The following is a 19,112-nucleotide window of genomic DNA, read 5'->3' on the forward strand; positions in this document are numbered from 1 at the left end:
TTCCCTTCAAAGACAGAAGTCCACATGAGAGTCCTGGAGTGGAATCAGACTTAGCAGGGAAACAGACAATACAGATAAGGAAAAAGAATATGAGATAAAAGTGGGGGAGAAAAACAGAACTAGGAAATCTCAAAGCAGTACGTCACTTTTTTTTAACATCACAAAATCAACAGAAGAGGGTGCCCTAAAATGAACAACAGAAAAGTACCAAGCTCAAGTCCCATACCAAGTTAAATGATAAAAGGAAATAATGGGCAAAATAGCATTGTTTCAGGGAAAGCACACAAAGATATACTAAGAAGATATGTTATTTCAAGATGAGCTAGAAGACGTTAAGAAAATCATATAATGCATGAAAAAACAACATAAAACAGAATTAGAAAAACTTTGATATGCAGTGACAAGATTAGAAATAAAAGAAAATTTATTTAGAAATGAATACTAAAGAAATCAATTAGTATGTCTTAATAAAACATCTTCAGAGAAATTGAAGATAAAAGGGGAAAATATTTTAAAAATAAAAAAAAATTCAAGAGAAAGTAGCAAATATTGAATACGGGCAGTAGAGATACACAATGTATTTATAAAAGGAGTCTCTGAAGAAAATATGAGAGAACAAACATCTTTCAAGAAAAGTTTTTTGAAGTAAAAACATATATTTGAAACTTTTCTGACAGATTACACTATATCTGAGAATGTTCACCTAGAACCATGAACACCAAGATACATGCTACAATTAATGGAATTTTAGGAAGAAAGAAAAAAATCGCTAGGGCATCTAGGCAAAAAGAAAAAAGAGCACATGACTAAGGGAAAAAAAAAAGAAAGGCAGATTATCATCAGACTTTTCAACAGTATCACTTTATGCCATAAGAAAATGGACTGGCATATTTAGGGTACTATAGGAAAGAAAATGTGAGCCAAGAATTTTATGTCTAACAAAAGTGACCTTCAAAAAGGCACCAACTGTCACCTATATGCAGGAAATCAGAGACTGTTAATCCCATGAACTTTTAAGGAATCTAATGGAGTATGAGCTTCAGACAAGTAAAACCCTGTTGTCCTGAATTTGCATTGGAAATTTTTATGAACTCACCATTGTACTTTATAAATAAATATGTTTTTCTCTAGTTTTGTCTACTGGAAAGGCATAGAAACAATGACTAACCCATAGTACTGAGTATCCCTCTTTCCCAGATTTTGGTCTTAGAATACTTCCTATTTAGTGAACCAGGCTTCTTGAGAAATGTTTAGGGCAGCAAATGTTAAGATGATCCTGGAATGTCTCAACATCCCAGATAGCAAAGAAGCTATCAGTGTGTGGTAGTCATGTTGAAAGGATGCAGGAGCCAGCTTAGGTTCCCACTGGTGAAAGATGGAATGATTTGAGCTTCAGTAAGGGAGAGAATTCCTGTGGGTTAAAAGCCTATGAAACAGGTTTAAATTCACTAGTTCATAATAATACATTTTTTCAAATGAACTCTAATTGGTCACCTTCTGGAGGATAGCTGATACTAATTCATTGTCTTGAAAACTGGGTAAGTAAAATAATTGAGCATTTATTTTGTCTTTTTTTTTTTTTTTTTAATTAACGCTCACCTGAGAATATGCTGTTTTTTTTTCTGTAAGAAGGTACTTGTACCACTGGGTAACCAAATACTACAGGAGTTGGCACCTCTTTTTGGAAATAAAAGTTTATTGGAACCAAACCACACCCTTTCGTTTATGTGTTACCTATGGCTGTGCTACAACCTCAGTTGAATAGTTGAAACAGCTTGCCAGCTTGCACAGCCTAAAACAGAAAATATTTGCCAGCCCCTGCTAATAGTAGATGAGAGAAGCATCTTGTTTTAAAATGATTGAAGTGGTAGAATTAGGATTGTTTTTTCTTAAAGGGCAAAACCAGTTGTTTTGTGCTTCCTGATGAAAGAACAAAACATTACCTTAGTCTTGCCAGAGATTTGAACCTAAGTTCTCAAGTCTCCGATCTAACAGTCAGCTTGCCAGATGTAGAGAGGCCAGAGGAATATGTTGAGCTGCACCATGAGTGTGCAACAGGCAGAATACAATCTCTGGGACACTCTCGAAGTCAAACATTCTGAGAATTTGAGATTAAAAGACTTAGAAAGAAGACTAAGTAAAAGGGACAAGGTTAAGCTGTAATGTCTAGGGATGCACACTTGTGTATGAAACCACAGAGAACCTCTAGGCAACTGATTAAGATGGAGCACATGGAGAGGCTTGTGGAGTGACTGGCGAAATTCTGTTTCTTGACCTGGATGGTGTTAGAAGGGTATTTTGCCTTATAAAAATACATTAAACTATATATTTGTTTTGGTTTTGTGTGGTTTTCTGTATTGTTGTGTTCTAAAACTAAAAGGCTAAATTGGAATGGTATCAAGTACCTCTGCTGATGAGGACTTTTAGTATTACTGGACTGATTTGTTCACAAGTGCAAAGTCACACTGCAAGTCACCATTATGAAAGTGCTTGTTTCACTGTTTCACAGTTAAGTCTGTGACAGGTTTTTAAAATATAAATATGCACATACATTGGCATGAACTGACGTTAACATCCTTTTCCCCACTGTTGGAGCAGTTAGTGTTCTCTCATGTCTCCAGCATCTTTGCTCTTATTAGCATTCCCGCCTCATAAAATAGGTGCTTTTTCTCTTTTTGTCTTGGGTCAATCTGTCACCACCAGAAGTTTATTTTGCCAGTCTTTTTAAAGACAGCAAGAACAGTCTTTTCAAAGAATAAGAATTCTGGCTTTATTATTCTTCTTTTGATGTATTTTTTTTTTTTCTATTACATTGATTTCTGCTCTCTTTTTTTGTTGTTTGTTTGTTTTGAGACAGGGTCTCCCTCTGTTGCCCAGGCTAGAGTGCAGTGGCATCAACATAAATTACTACAACCTCAAACTCCTGGGCTCAAGCAATCCCCCTGCCTCAGCCTCCCGAGTAGCTGGGACTACAGGCGTGTACCATCACACCTGGCTAATTTTTTAATTTTTTGTAGAGACAGGGTCTTACTATGTTCACCATGCTGGTCTGGAACTCCTGTCTTTAAGCAATCCACCAGCCTCGGCCTCCCAAAATGCTCAGTGTCCTTCCATATTTTTTCTTACTAATATATTTTAGCCTGTCTTCTTTTCAAATGTAAGCATTTAAAGTATAAATTTTTCTTGAAGTGCCAGTTTTATTGTGTATCACAAGTTTTGATACATAATGATTTCATTATCAAAAGATCTTTTATTTCCATTATAATTTTCATCTTTGACCCATGAGTTATTTGAAAGTGTTTTTAACACATAGTATATGGAGGTTTTGTTTGTTTTTGTCTTTTTTTTAATTATAGACACCTGACTTAATTGTATTGTTAGATAATGTGACCTTTATAATGCATATCCTTTGAAAATTGTTAATACTTGTTTAGTGCACAATTTTGTACATCTTCCATGTGCATTTTGGAAGAAAGTGGACTCTGAAAGTATTATAGGATTGAGATTTTTGCGTTCATTTAGTAAATAAAGCTCTACTGTTACGTTGCTCAAATCTTGACCTTGCTGAGTTTTTGGTCTACTTAGCAAAAATTGAGAGAGGGTGTTGAAATTGCCCATTGTGATGACAAATTTATCTTAATTTTATCAGTTTTTGCTTTATGTATTTTGAGGCTATTATATACTAGGTGTATACATATTTGAAATTGTTATATCTTTCCTGCAAATTGAATCATTTGTTTTGATCTGTGACCCTCTATACCAAAGGATGCTTTTATTTTAAAGTCTTCGTTATCTTAGTAATTGCTTTATATATCTGTTTTCCATGCCTTTGTTTTCAGTTTTCTCTCCTTTTGCTTTAGGCATAGATAGTTGAACCTTGAACCACACAGGTTTGAACTGCCTGGGTCCATTTATATATGAATCTTTTTCAATAAATATATTGGAAAAGTTTTTGGAGATTTGTGATAATTTGAAAAAACTTGCAGGCGAACTGCGTAGCCTAGAAATATTAAAAAATTAAAGAAGTATGTCATGAATGCATAAAGTATATGTAGCTGCTACTGTCACCATTTGCTATTGTAAAATATACAAACATCTATTATAAAAAGTTAAAATTTATCAAAACTTACACACATACCATACATGGTGCCATTTGCAGTCGAGAAAACGTAAGCAAATGTAAAGACACAGTATTAAATCATAACTGCATAAAATTTACTATAACATACCTATGCAATAATTTCATAGGCACCTTCCATTACTGTTTGATGAGCTCAAGTGTCTTGAGTACCTGCTTTAAACGCTGTGTGACACTAATCATTTCCACATGAGCAGTTTGTTTCCTCAATAAATAGCACATTCCAGTAAAAAGTTATCTCACAGTTCTTGCGTATTTTTCACTGTGGTGAGCGCAGTATCGTAAACCTTGAATAACGCCATGGGGCCCATAGAAAGTGCCACTAGTGATGCTAGAAGTGCTCCCAAGAAGCAGAGAAAAGTTACAATATTATAAGAAAAAGTTGAATTATTGCTTATTATGTACCAAAGATTGAGGTCTGCAGCTGTGGTTGCCCACAATTTCAAGATAAATGAATCTAGTATAAGTACCATAGTTTAAAAAAAAAAAAAAAGGAAAGGAAATTTGTGAGGCCATCACTGTAGCTACTCTGGCAGTAGCAGTAAAGTTTTTGGAAAGTCAAAAGTTAAATGGAGATTTTTGACTGTGTGGGACATTGGTACCCCTAACCCCCAAGTTGTTCAACTATATATCTTTCTTAAATATCATGAAGATAGATTTTTGTTTTTTAGTCCAATCTGAACTTGCCTTTTATTGGAGAGTTTAGACCATTTTCATTTGTTAGAATTATTGATATAGTTAGACTAGTGTTTTTCATCATTCTGATTTGTATTTGCCTGGTTTTCTGTTTTTTCTCCTTTTTTGTCCTATTTAAGGTTCGTTAATTACTAGTGTTATTGTTGATCACCCTCACTCTATATTTTTTTCTAACTAGTTTACAATTTAAACCCTTTATTTCTAATCTTTTAGTGGTTACCACTGAAATTTTACCGTGCAAATTTAATTTAGTATTCTAAAAGTTAATATCCTGACCTCATTCCCAAGCAATAAAAGGACTTCCAAATACCTGTAAAGAGCTTCAGTATTTAGCCTCCTGATACACATTATGTTTCCAGTGTTCAGTTTGACCTTTTTTTTTTAATGCATAAAATAGACACCCAGACTATGTTCAGATTTACCTACACATTTATTATTTTGTTCATTCTTACATCTCTGAGTGTTATTTGGGGATCATCATTTTCCAAAGTTTTGAAGTAAATTCTTTAGAAGTTCCTTTGAACTGATCTGTTCAAAGACCAGTTCCAAGAGTTTGTTTACCTATGAGTGTTTTTATTTCTTCGCGTTCTTATGCAGTAGCTTTGCTGGACACCAAAATCTAGGTTAACAACAGTTATTTATTTGCTTCAACACCTTAATATATTATTCCATTGTCTTCTGGATTCCATTGTTGAGTGAACTTCTGTCACTCTAACTGTCTGTCATTCCTTTGTAGGTGATCTGTCCTTTCTGTCTGGCTGCTTTCAAGATCTTCTCTTTGTCTTTGATGTTCTGCAGTTTCACTACAATGTGTCTAGGCGTGGTTTTTCTTTTATTTTTCCTGTTTAGTATAATGTATGAAAAAGACATATTTAAAATAAAATATTTTACATTATGAAATATTTGCTCACCATAGAAAATTTGGAAAATACAAATCCATGTAATACCTGCTGATAGATTAGAAAAATAATATAAAAAGGTTAAAAATTAAAAGCAACATTCCTTGCTTTATTCTTCTCCACACATTAGTCCCACTCCCCAGAAGCCACCACTTTTAAATGCTTCTGTTTATACCTTCCTTTAATTTTTTCCATGTCTGTAATATGCTTATTCTAATATTTCTTCATTTACCAACTATAGATGCTCTCTGTTGATTTCTTGCTATGATTTGACAGGATCTTTCCTGCTTCCAAGCTCATAAAGTAACATCACTGTTTTGAGTCCATTTTTGGTTACTTTTATAATTTTAAGTAATACACCTAAATATCTATTTCTTGTCTGATTAACTATATTTCAGTATATTTTGGCTCCCCGATTTTGGTATATTTTGACTTCTGAAAGACACGGACATTTATGTCCTTCAGTTCTATTTTTTTGCTCCCCAAGAGGCGAAGTCTCGCTCTGCTGCCCAGGCTGGAGTGTAGTGGTGCGATTGTAGCTCATTGCAGCCTTGAACTCTTGTACACAAAATGGTCCTCCTACCTTGGCCTCCTAAGTAGCTGGGGTTACAGACATGAGCCATTGTGCCCTGCCTTTAGTTCTTACATCTCCCTCCTTAGCCCCACCTACATTCTGTCATCTGTACTTTTTTTATTTGGCTCCATGGATACGCTTACCCATATACTTTTTGTATTGTTGAAGTTGGTCACATATTTTTGTTCTGGTTTTTAGTTAAGGCTTTGTAGATTGACTCTAAAAGTTGAGACTAAGTAAATATTTATTACAAAGCCAAATTGACATTTTATTTTTTTGTAGGAATTCTTTTAGAGGTTTTATATTTTCCCCTCTTAAACAGTTTTATGTTTCCCTTGGGTTCCCTTTTTTTTGTTTTTACCTCCTTGCATTGCCTACCTGTACCACAGCCTAAAAGTCTATTATTCTTTGCTTTTGAATATTTGGGTTCCCCTTTTTTCTTAGGTGCCTTCCTCCTGAAGCCCCTCTTCTCCTTTTCTTCTTTCTTTATTTATTTTTTTAATTTTTCTTTTTCTCATTTAGTTATTTATTTATTTTTTTATAGAGACGGGGTCTCACTGTGCTCAGGCTGGCGTCGAACCCCTGAGCTACAAGCTATCTTCCTGCCTCAGCCTCCCAGGAAACTAGGACTATAGGCATGCACCACCATGCCCGGCCCCTTTTCTAATCTGAGTGCTTGCTCTCTCGAGGCCTGCTTCAAGGCCTCGTCCTAGGACATACTCCTCTCCCAAGTTTGCTCCACATTTCCCACATCCGACTTTGTCTGCTTAGTGTGTTTTTCCGTCTTGTAATCACATCATGAAGAAACTTCTTACAAAAGATTATGGGAGTTAAATTTTCTGAATGTTTGGAAATCTGAAACTGTCCTTGTACTTGATTGATACTTTGGCTAGGCATGGAATTCGAAGTTGAAATCATTTTCCTGAAAACTTTGAAGGCAGATAATGATCTTGATTGAGGCTTCCAGTGTTTATGCTGAAAAGTTGATTGCCCATCTGATTGTTATTCCATTGTAAAGTACCTGAGTTTTTTTCCTCTGGAAATTTTTAGGATTTTTCTCTGTGTTCTTTGTGTCTGAAATTGCACTGTGATATGCCTAGATGCTAGTTACTTTTGGGCTGGATACTTCCTGCACCCTTTTAATTTGAAAATCCATGTCCTTCATGGTGGAAAATTCTCTTGCATTCTTTCTTTAAAAATTTACTCTTACTGTTTTGGAAATTTTGTTAGTTGGATGCTCAGCTCCTACTTTGATCTGTTACTTACCTTTTGTGTCCTCATTTTTTACTTGATCTTGTTGACCTCTTGAATACTTCCTTGGCTTTATCTTCATTCTCCCTATTGAACTTTATTTCAATGTAGGCAAGCATATTTTGAAATTTCCACAAACCATTGTTCCATTTTCCATCTTGTTTTGTGGATATCTCAAATTTGTGTGCAAATCCTAATTAGAGGGATATTTTTCCTTTTTAAGAAATTCTTTCAGTCACCTGTTTCCTTCAGAGTCAGGTTTTACTTTTTGTCTTGCCCTTTCATTTGTGGGATTTTTTTCAATGATGTCTGCAGAAAGTGGTTCCTAGTTAAATAAAAGGCGGTACAAAGGCTTACCTACAGTTGTGGTGTGGGCTAAGTTTTTCTGCAGGAAGATTTAGCTTTAAATGAAGCAGACAAGGAGCTGTGATTGGCCTTGCAGTTGTGGTGCAGCTTTCCGGGGGAGTGGATTGGTATGCTTACATTTCCACTAGTTGTCTGGATTCTCCCAGATAATTGGCTCAGGTTGTTTTGTTTTGTTTTGTTTTGTTTTTAAAGAAAGAACCCTATGTTAATTTTTTTCTTCTTTTTTCTTAAGAGGTGGGTTCTTGCTCTGTCACCCAGGCTAGAGTGCAGTGGTGGTGCCATTGTAGCTCACAGCAGCCTGGGAACTCCTGGGCTCAAGCTATCCTCCTGCCTCAGTGTTCCCAGTAGCTAGGACTATAGGCATGTGCCACCATACCTGGCTAATTGGTTTATTTTTTTGTAGAGATGGTCTTGCTGTGTTGCCTAGGCTGGTCTTGAACTCCTGACCTCAAGCAATCCTCCCACCTCAGCCTCTCAAAGTGCTGGGATTACAGGCATGAGCCACTGTGTTTGGGCTTAACAAATGTTTAATTTTGTCTTTTAAATATCTGTCTGTAGCAATACCATTCACAAGTCTTGTTTTCTGCTTTATATCATTGTTGGTCTTTGCTCATTGCTCTAATCTCTCACAGTTGGATGGATGGTCCTTTGTTTCACCCAAATTCAAGACTTTATATATCATTTCTACACTGTGGACTCCCACATTGTATCTCCTCCAGCCTGGACCTCATCCCTGAATTCTTAATTCCTGTTCAATTGCTTACTTTACATTTCTTTTTGGGTATATAATCATTTCAAACTTGTCTCAAACCCAGTGAATTTCTTTCTCCACTCTTTTCTTCCAAAAGTCTTCCTCATTTTAGTTAATGGCAACTCTGCCTTTCCCATTGCTAAGGTAGAAACTTAACTGCCTTCTATCTTTCAAACTTAGGACCATTGTTTCTTTCCTCCCTCTCTTTTCCTACCACAGTCTCCTTCCTTCCCTCCTCCCACCTGTCAGGCTCTGCCTTCACAATATTTGTTTTTTGTTTTGTTTTTTTTTGTTTTTGAGACAGAGTCTCGCTTTGTTCCCCGGGCTACAGTGAGTGCCATGGCGTCAGCCTAGCTCACAGCAACCTCAAACTCCTGGGCTTAAGCGATCCTACCGCCTCGGCCTCCCGAATAGCTGGGACTACAGGCATGCACCACCATGCCCGGCTAATTTTTTTCTATATATATTTTAGTTGGCCAGATAATTTCTTTCTATTTTTAGTAGAGACGGGGGTCTCGCTCTTGCTCAGGCTGGTCTCGAACTCCTGACCTTGAGCGATCCACCCGCCTCGGCGTCCCAGAGTGCTAGGATTACAGGTGTGAGCCACCGCACCCGGCCTGCCTTCACAATATTTGTACAGTTCACCACCGTTCATCACGGCTGCCTCTGCCTCCCAGTCTAAGCCACTGTCCATGACTTGCCTTGATTATTGGAAGAGTATCCTTACAAGGTCTATCTGCTTTCAAGCTTACTTCTTTCAGTCTATCCCACACAATAGCACAGTGATCCTTTTAAACTGTAAATTAGATCACACCACTCTCCTGCTCAGAACCTCTCCTCTGGTAGTTCCTCATTACGCTCCCTGGTCTCAGCACTTACCACCCTCTCCCTCGCTCTGCACTGGCTCCCTGTTCTCCTTGCTATTCCTCAGACACACTTGGCATGCTTCTCTCTCAGGACATTTGAACAAGAGCGTGTCTGAGATGCTTTTGCCCTCTCCCTGGAATGTTTTCTTCCAGATGTCCACATCACTTACTCAAATGTGATCTCTGTGAAGCCTTCCCCAGCTCCATTGCTGTACTCTCTACCCGCCCCCCTCCTTAAGCTTTACTTTTCTCCATAGCCCTCACCTCCATTGAAAATATATTTTATGTTTTTGTAGCTTAGGTATTTTTATCCAGACTCAGATCTTTATATATCAACATGAAATGTTATATTTTAACATACGTTTTTGCTTTATTTTGGGGTTTTTGAGGTCTAGCTCCTTTCCCTCCAAGCAGAATATAAACTGAACGGGAGTGTATGTGTGGTTCCTGCTGTTACTGACTGCCTGGCATATAGTAAGAGCTCAGTAAATATTAGCTCAGTAAATATACTTGTTGCCTGAATAAATGTGTCATAGCTAACCCGCAGTTTTCCCAGGGGCTCCTTTATGGCTTTCTCTGCTCTGCCTTTCATCCAGTATTTATCCATGGTGTGTGTTTGTTTGTTTTGAGATAGAGTCTTGGTCTGTGCCCTGGCTAGAGGGCAGTGGTGTCATCATAGCTCACTGCAACTGCAAACTCCTGGGCTCAGGTGATCCTCCTGCCTCAGCCTCCTAAGAAGCTGGGACTACAGGCACATGCTACTGTGCCTGGCTGATGTTTTCTATTTTTAGTGGGGACAGGGTCTCCCTATTGCTCAGGCTGGTCTGAAACTCGTGAGCTCAAGTGATCCTTCTTTCTCCGTCTCCCAGAGCGTTAGCATTACAGGCGTGAGCCACTGCGCCTGGCCTGTCCGTATATTTTTTATTTTCCAGAGATCACTGAAATCTAACCAGGTATAATCCCCTTCCCAACCCCCCATCTCTAGATCAATGATTTCCATATTTTTGACCATATAATATTTTGTATAATCATTTTTGAATGTGTACAATTATATTAATATATTTTTTATTTACATACATGCACTGTTATTGGTATGTACTTTACATAACATAAAAATAGAAACCAACAATGATAGGATAGAGATATAAGTATTTCTACTACAATGGTCTTTCTGGTATTTTCTTCCTGCACCCCAGTGAATAATTTAGAAATTCAATTTGGAAACCATTGTTGTATGTTAAGATTTATACCCTTTTAAAGTTCTTTACTTCGTTATTACAGACTCTCCAGGAGAGACTATAAATGCACAATCTCTGTATTATGTTAGAACAGAAACACTGTGAAAGATTCTTAGTAAAGAGGAACATTTACAGTCAGAAACAATGAGGACGATCCCCCTCCTTTGTTCTGCCCACTGCCTTCCTCGGAGGGAAGCATGTTGTATAAAGTGGAATTATATGATTATTTATATACACACATACATAGGCATGTAAAATAGGAATTACACCACATGGAGGTCTCTGCTATATGTTTTATTCCACTTAATGTATCACGGGTGGAGGTATAACAACATAGTGATCATAAATATGGACCCTGGAGCCAGACTATCTAAAGCGTTAATCCAGGCCCTGCCCCTTCCTAGCTGACCTTAACCTTTGTTTGCCCCAGTTTCCTAATCTATAAGAATAGATTATAGATTAAGCAATAACAGTAGCACTTACGGCAAAGTTATTATAAGGAGTACATACTAAAGTGTGTAAACTTTCTCTGAGGATGGATATTTACATTGGAATCCCTGGAAGAGTCTTTGCTTAGGTTGGACTGGGCACAGTGGGCAATGCAGAAAGTATCAAATGTGCTCTTTTTAGGTACCTTGATGCCTCTGTCAGACCCCTTTCCTACTTTTCTCATTGAGGTTGTTTGCTGCTAGTGAACTAACTGATTTGCAGATGGTGCTTGGCGCAGAGCATGTGCTGTTCTTAATGTTATTACTATAGATGTCATCTGTCAGCTGGTGCTCTTGGAGAAATTCTATGTGAATCTAAACCCTTGTTTTGCAATTTTACAGATTGTTTTCTGTCTAAAAATTAGGAAGAATCAGATTAATTTATAGATGCAGTGGAGAAATGAATAAAGATTCTTATATAAACTCTAGCACTTAGCTTTTTCTTTATTCTGTTATTGTCAGTGACATCTATTTGACTAAGAAATCAAACGCTACAATTCTAAGAATTCTTTTGAAGAGGACGTGGTGAGTGGTGTCCACCAACTTGCATCCTTATGTGTTGCACAGCTTATTTGTTGCATGGGGAGCAAACCAAAGTAAAACAGCTCTACTCAAACTAAAGCCATGGAAGGATCTTCCATATTAACAGTTGGGAAGACTTTAATATTGTTAAGATGACAGTAGTCCCCAAATTGATCTACAGATTCAACTCAATTTCTATTGAAATCCAAGATTGTTATTTTGTAGAAATTGGCAAGCTGATCCTAAAATTTATATAGAAATAAAAAGGGATCCAGAATAGCCAAAGCTATTAAAAAAGAGTAATGTTGAAAGGGTTATGTTTCTTGATTTCAGAACTTACCTTAAAGCTGTAATAATCAAGATGGTGTGGTACTGTTATATGGATGGGTATGTACACCAGTGGAACAGAATTGAAGTCTAGAAATGAACCCATATTGTTTATGACTAATTGATTTTTGATGAGGGTGCTAAGACAGTTTAATGGAGAAAGAATAGTCTTTTCAACAAAGAGTGCCAGGACAACTGTATATCTACATGCAGAAGAATGAAGTTGGACCCTTATGCCATATATAAAAATTAACTCAAAATGGATCAAAGACCTAAATATAAGAACTAACACCAAAAAATTCTTAGGAAAAAAATATGTATAAATCTACATGACCTTGGATTAGGGAGTGGTTTCTTAGATATGACACTGAAAGCATAAGCAAAGAAAAAATAGATAAATTGGACCTCGTGAAAAATAAAAACTTTCGTGTTTCAAAGGATACTATCGTAAAAGAAAAAAGACAACCCACAGAATGGGAGAACGTATTTCAGATCACGTTAATAATGGCCAAGTATCAAACCAAGGCTGAGTTCTCATTTCCCCATCCTTAAATTCAGACCTTAAATTCGCATATTACTGGGGTTGAATTTCATTATTGCCACATACATTTTTAACGAGATTGTCTGTGATTATAGGTCTAATCACCTTCCCAGCCCTCTCCCTGTAGAGGAAATGCCAGTACTGTCATATACTATTTTCAAGGGGAAATGAACCTCAAAATACAATAGAACAATTCAGAAGTAATCTCAAGCTTGAAAGTTATAGTTTAATTGATGAAAGGGGAAATGTGCATTTAATTCATATCACTGACATGTAAAGTTCTTAATGATACTGTTGCTTGGTTTATGGTGCAGCTCCTCAGTGTTCTTGTCATATGAAGTAAATAATAGAAAATTCTTTGTATGTCACATGTCTGTTTTCAGCCAATCAGAAGTCAGGATTGTTTTGTGTGTAATAATGGAGTTTATTTGGGGAGCAGTTATAAGTAGGACTCACAGGATACGGGGGCTACATATCGCAGCTTCTTTGTTGTAGTGAAGACATAATTGGTCTGGTGTGTTTAGCATTTTTAAATTTAGTTTTGATTTGACTCTAGAAATGTACAACGCTATCTTTTCAGTTATAGGTTATCAAATGTTATTCACTCTTAATACTTCTTACGGTAGCAGCATTGATCATTGCTTTTACTTTTGATGAAACAACTTAATGGGCTGTGAAGGAAAAATTACCAGATATTAAGGGAGAGAGAATTTTATGAAAATGTCTTCGAGGTTTCCATCACCGTCTCTACCAATTTTCCTTTCGCCGGAGCCAGTTGATGTAGGTTCTATAGCAAGTTCCTCTTCACTGAATGAGCTGGACAATATTTCCCACCTTTTAAGGAAGATATCAACGGATATCAATGAAATTAAAGGAATGAAAGCAGCAATTTTGACAGTGGAAGCAAATCTTTTTGATCTAAATGTTAGAGTGTCACAGAATGAAGCAAAACTTTCATCTTTGGAGGTTAAAATGAATGAGTATTCAACATCAACATCTGAATGCAACAGACAGTTTGAAGATCTTCAAGAAGAAGTAGATTTTGAATCACAGTCAAGGGATACTGATGTAAAAATAATTGGCTTCCTTAGAAACGTTGAGAAAGGTAAACCTACAATGTCTTTTAGGGTACTCATCCTTTGATCTAGGTCTTCCTACGTATCTTAACTCTGTAACTCTTATACGGAGGGAGCAAGTCATAGAGAACTTGAATTTTTCAAAAACCTTAATTTAATGACAAATTTGGACTCTACATAATTTAAATTTAGAAGCCCATAATTTATCAGAATTTCATCCTCTTTAGTAGAGCTTTCTAAAATAATGTATTGAAAAGTATAGAGAAATAAAGCAAAACTTGAACTATGAGAGAATGATCCTCTTGTATGTATCTGTCTGCATGATATTATTTTAAAATGTGTAATTCTTTCATCTGCTATTTATGTTAAAGAGACCTGTTGTAGTATTTGAACCTGGTGTTTGCATTAGAAGAACATTCTTTCTGTAACCGTAACATCTCAGTTTCCCAAACTGTCCCACAGGAATACAACTTGACCTAAATGACATCTGGGTTGCAGGTCTGTTCCTCAGGATTTGTGTTTTTGCCATGATAATTTTGGAAGGAATTCACTTTTTTTTGGACACGCTAAAGAGTAATGAAATACAACTTATGTTTTAAAGGAAAATAGCTGTTAAAATTTCAAGTTGAATATAGCTTTTAAAATTTAAAAATACCTTTTGATGAAATCTTGGTACTTGGTGAGAGATTGCCCACTGACATATTTGCACCGAGGAAGCAAAGCCTGTCCTAGTGAAACCATCTGTAAGAGATGTACTAAAAGTTAGCATGTAAGCATCTTAATATTTCAGTATTTGGAACCCTACTAATTACATCCCTTTGTACGCCATAGTGCAACACTTTGTTGTAAGTGAGCGAGTGCCTGATAGCTGCTAAGCATTGGAGGGGAAGGTACAGAGAAATATGACATTCTTCCATTCTCAAGGAGCTTACCATCAAATTGAAGATAGGGGAAATCAGCTCTTTGTCATTGTTTTGTCCAGTATGACTTTTAGGAATATTATTAGAAATTAATATCAACCTATTTAAGAAGTAATAAATACTCTAGTTGAGCAACTTTTTCTTTCTTTTTTTTTTTTAAGACAGGATCTCACTCTGTTGCCCAGGCTTGGAGTGCAGTGCATCATAGCTCACTGCAACCTCAAACTCCTGGGCTCAAGTGATCCTCCTGCCTCAGCCTCCCAAGTAGCTGGGACTGCAACTGTGCACCACCACACCTGGCTAATTTTTTAATTTTTTGTAGAGACAGCACCTCGCTATGTTGCTCAGGCTGGTCTCGAACTCCTGGCCTCAAGTGATCCTCCCACCTCGGCTTCCCTAAGTGCTGGGATTACAGGTGTGATCCTTTCTTATGGGAGATCCAAACAATTATTGTCATGCTTTGCTGACATAGGGCCTGTATTGCTGAGCTGAGTATCATACTTGTTTGTTGTTTTCTTTGCATCCATCCAAGCCTGTTGTTTGTCTTTTAGGAACTTCATGATCAGAGGATTCTCTAGTGCTTTGTTTTATAATTCCAATGGGTTTTGTTACCTTCAAAGATTATGGGCAGAGAGGAGTGAGGTGTAATGATAAGAGCCCAGGTGATGGAGGGGCAGAGGGGTGAGGTGTAATGATAAGAGCCCAGGTGATGGAGGGGGTGCTTACCATGTTTTCGTGCAGTTGGCTGTGGCATGAGCTGCTGGTCACAAGGCAGCCCCCTGGCTTTTCCATGCTTTTACCTTCCAATCCAAAAAAAAACTGACTTTCTCACAGAGGGAGAACCAGGAATGTTCTACATTGCAGTTTTTGGTTTAACCCTGAGTATAGCTTTTTGTCTTACAGGATATATCTTTGGTCTGTAAATATTACTAAATTGCATTGTTGAAGATTTAAGTAACACTTTCAGTTAAGAACTCAGAAGGATGAATTTCTGAGAAAACACGCTGGTATTGTTAGTATTTTAAGCTTAGTGAAGTTTTTAAATTTATGTTCTAGGAACTCAACAGAGGCAATTATTATCCCGACTGCAAATTGACCCAGTAATGGCAGAAACTCTGCAGATCAGTCAAGGTTGGTAATATTTAAATTTTCACAGTCATCTAGCAATTTTCAGTTCCATTTCCATTCCTTACCCATCATTTAATGTACCTTGTAACTCTTAGATCCTGCCCTAACATACCATATTTAGATCTGTGAAAATATTTTAGGGCCAGGAGATAAGATCTACATTTTCTTCACGTTATACGGTATTTTTATTTTTGCCTCATTCATAAATTTTCTTCCTATCATGCCATTCCACCTGGGTCCCTGGTACCCGCTGGCTGCTCACTCTCCTGTCAGGGATGGCTTGAGCCCCTCACTTACTCTGCCTCTACACAGCTTTTGCCTTCGCCCCAGGCTGCTTTAGTATCTTGTTTTGCCTGTTCAATCTTATCCTCACATTTACTTCACTTTAGAATCTTCTCACCAGGGCTACACCTAGATTTGTTGTTCTAGAGCCACAGTTATTTAATTGCTGACTATCTTACCTGTCCACCCTCCTCCTCCCCCCCCACCCCCCCTACACATACACATAGCACACAAGCTACTTCAGGACTGGGGCTGGTGCCTTAGTTATCTCTCTGTCCTCGGTGCCCAGCCCCTGCCAGGTGCATGTTTAGTGCCCACAGAATGACTGCTGGGTAAATGCAGGGAACCACTAGTACCCAAAAGCATCTTTTCTCTTTCTGTGTGTTTCCCCTATGTCTGCCCCTGGTTGGAAGCTGTGGTCCCTTGACCCCTTTCTATTAGCCTCTTCCTCAGTTTTCTTTGTCCTTCATCAGGATTCCTAAGTGAGTGACTATATTCCCTGAGCTTCCCCCAGTTTTCTGTTTCAGAAAGATGTGCTTTTCCTCTCTAAGGGTTAGCCTCCACCCAGATGCCAGATTCCACCCAGTTGATGAATGTCATCGGGTCGTCATACTTCAGCTTTAGTCTCTGCCTTCTCCCTCTGCGTGGAAGTGTTCAGACATTCTCCATCCTTGATGCTGCCTCTCATCTCCCAACATTCCATCCTGCTTTCTACATAAGAGTATTTTCTTTCAAAAAGTTCCTGTAGCCCAGGTCTGTATGTCATGTCTACTTCCTCAGCTCTTATGCATTCTTTCTGTTCTGTTTCCTTTAGTTTTTCTTTTTATCCATGGCACACTCACAGTGTGAAGCCTCAAGTAGTTCTTTGAGGCTTACGACAACAGTCTTTAACTTACCTCCTGTCACATCTTCATTTCTAAGAGCGCTTTTCTTTCTGCATATCCCATTTACTTCTTTTAACATACTGATCATGTTTCGTGTATGCAATACTTTTTCTTATTTCTCTGAGGATATTAAAGGCTGTTTTGACATTCCCCTCCCGCTTCGTGGTCTTGTTTTCGCCAAGTTGTTTGTTTTGACTGTCTTTTATGCTGGAGGTTTTCCTCAGATGTTTGGGGATCCTTGGTTGTCTTATATATAAGAGTGGGGCACTAAAAAGCTCATTGGTTTTGTGGGTTCATGAATTGGGGGATGGTGGGCTTTTGATTTCATATTTGAGTGTAGATCCCGTGGTGGAGAGTGCTTTGTCCTCCCTGTCTGGTTTGGGGGCACTTGATGTGTCAGTACCTTTAGGCCTTTCTCTCAGGTTGGTCACCTTCTCCAAAGAAAGATTTTTCAAGTAATAGCCTGCTTGCCAGAGTTCTGGGTGCTAAGTGGGGAAAGAAGACTGGGGACTGGGGGAAGCACCTCAACGTTAATTATCATGTGACGCTTCCTTAACACCCCCCCCCCCATTTTCAGTACAGTACTTCTTTCAGTATGGCTGGCATCCCTTGGTCCACAGAGCCTGTGTTCTTCTCAAGAGTCTAAAGCTCCATTTCCTCCAAGGGAGAATGTATGAAATGGGTAAAAGTTATCAGGAAATCTGTCTTTAAAAAAAAGTTTAAAAGTATATATTTAGGTTATTTTGTTTTAGTGTCTTTCCAACAGAGATCGTGATGCTTCATCCATAGCCTCTCCAGCAATAGTCAGCAGGAAAGCCCATCTCCAGGCATCCTGCGTGTCTACAGTGCAGAGGGACCGGGAATAGGCGTGGTGAGGACCAAAACAAAACAGACAAATAGAGTTTAGGAAGAACTAATTGCCCCTTAAATGGACACTCTAACACACCTCTTTTTTGCTTTGTCTTCTCTGCCATTTCTTCCCAAGGTTCCCTTTGCTGGCAATTTCTCAGCCTTTGGAGAATTTAGATCTAAATTTTATTGCTTCATTATTGGCTTAGAATTTAGCTTTTGCAGATATCTACTGAGTTAGTTCCTACTCATCTCTTTTTTTTTTTTTTTTTTTTTGAGACAGAGTCTCTCTCTGTTGCCTAGGCTAGAGTGAGTGCCCTGGCGTCAGCCTAGCTCACAGCAACCTCAAACTCCTGGGCTTAAGCGATCCTTCTGCCTCAGCCTCCCAAGTAGCTGGGACTACAGGCATATGCCACCATGCCCGGCTAATTTTTTTCTATATATAGTTTTAGTTGGCCAGATAATTTCTTTCTATTTTTAGTAGAGACGGGGGTCTCGCTCTTGCTCAGGCTGGTCTTGAACTCCAGACCTTGAGCGATCCTTCCGCCTCGGAATCCCAGAGTGCTAGGATTACAGGCATGAGCCACCGTGCCCGGCCCGTACTCATCTCTTTTCCACTTTCAAAATGTGACTGTCTCTCCTACAGTTACTTCCTTTATGGGTTTATGCTTTTATTTTAAAAAAAGAGAAAAAGAAAAACCGAACACTTTTTGATATTTTTAACGGGCTTTCAGGATGGAACAAAAAATAAAGGCGTGGATTCAGCCTGTGGTCTCCACCCAGAAGATGTTACTCACTCTCCTGTCTGCCATCCATGTGACTCAGGTTGCTCAAGCTTGCAGAGGTGACCAGCAGCTCTGTAGAATGGAAAGCTCTGTTTTCAGTGCACACTTGCCCAACCTGTGAGCATGTGACACTTGTGTTCCCATGTTTTCTTCACTCTGTGGTCCTCTGGCTTCCAGGACTTCACTCTCTCTTTAGTCTTCTCATTCTCCTTTATCAGCTTGTCACCTCCTCTGCCTCTTAAAATGTTAACTTGACCCTGTGTCCTGCCCTCAGCATTATTTTCATCTCTTCTGTATTCTCCCAAGGTGTTAACTATTAAAACCATTTGTCCTGAGAAAGTGCAGGTTGGTGGAAAGGAATGCAGCAGCCTTAGGGCCAAAATTTTGGGCTTCACTTTTGCTAGCCATGAGACCTCAGTGATCATTTAAGAACTTGAAACTATAAATTGGTCATCTATAACATGGGAGGAAAACTCTACTTCTTAGGCTTTGGGTGAGGATTCAGTGAGAGACGACAGCCCTGAGTATGTA

The 19,112-nt window shown here is 38.2% G+C and overlaps 1 protein-coding gene across 5 annotated transcripts in view; it reads left to right on the forward strand.

Moving 5' to 3' along the window:
- The window catches only part of ZC3H14 (zinc finger CCCH-type containing 14), a 45,605-nt gene that overhangs the window by 15,875 nt on the left and 10,618 nt on the right, over window positions 1–19,112 (forward strand). For 4 of the 5 annotated variants that reach the window (XM_069489179.1, XM_069489172.1, XM_069489199.1 and 1 more), the window contains exon 10: window positions 15,710–15,784. In XM_069489179.1, the coding sequence (XP_069345280.1) occupies window positions 15,710–15,784 (75 nt within the window). Of the gene's footprint in view, window positions 1–14,975; window positions 15,069–15,709; window positions 15,785–19,112 lie in introns of all 5 variants that reach the window. The other variant, XM_069489162.1, reaches the window with a different exon arrangement.

Source organism: Eulemur rufifrons, chromosome 2, assembly GCF_041146395.1.
Source record: "Eulemur rufifrons isolate Redbay chromosome 2, OSU_ERuf_1, whole genome shotgun sequence".
Classification (NCBI taxonomy): domain Eukaryota; kingdom Metazoa; phylum Chordata; class Mammalia; order Primates; family Lemuridae; genus Eulemur; species Eulemur rufifrons.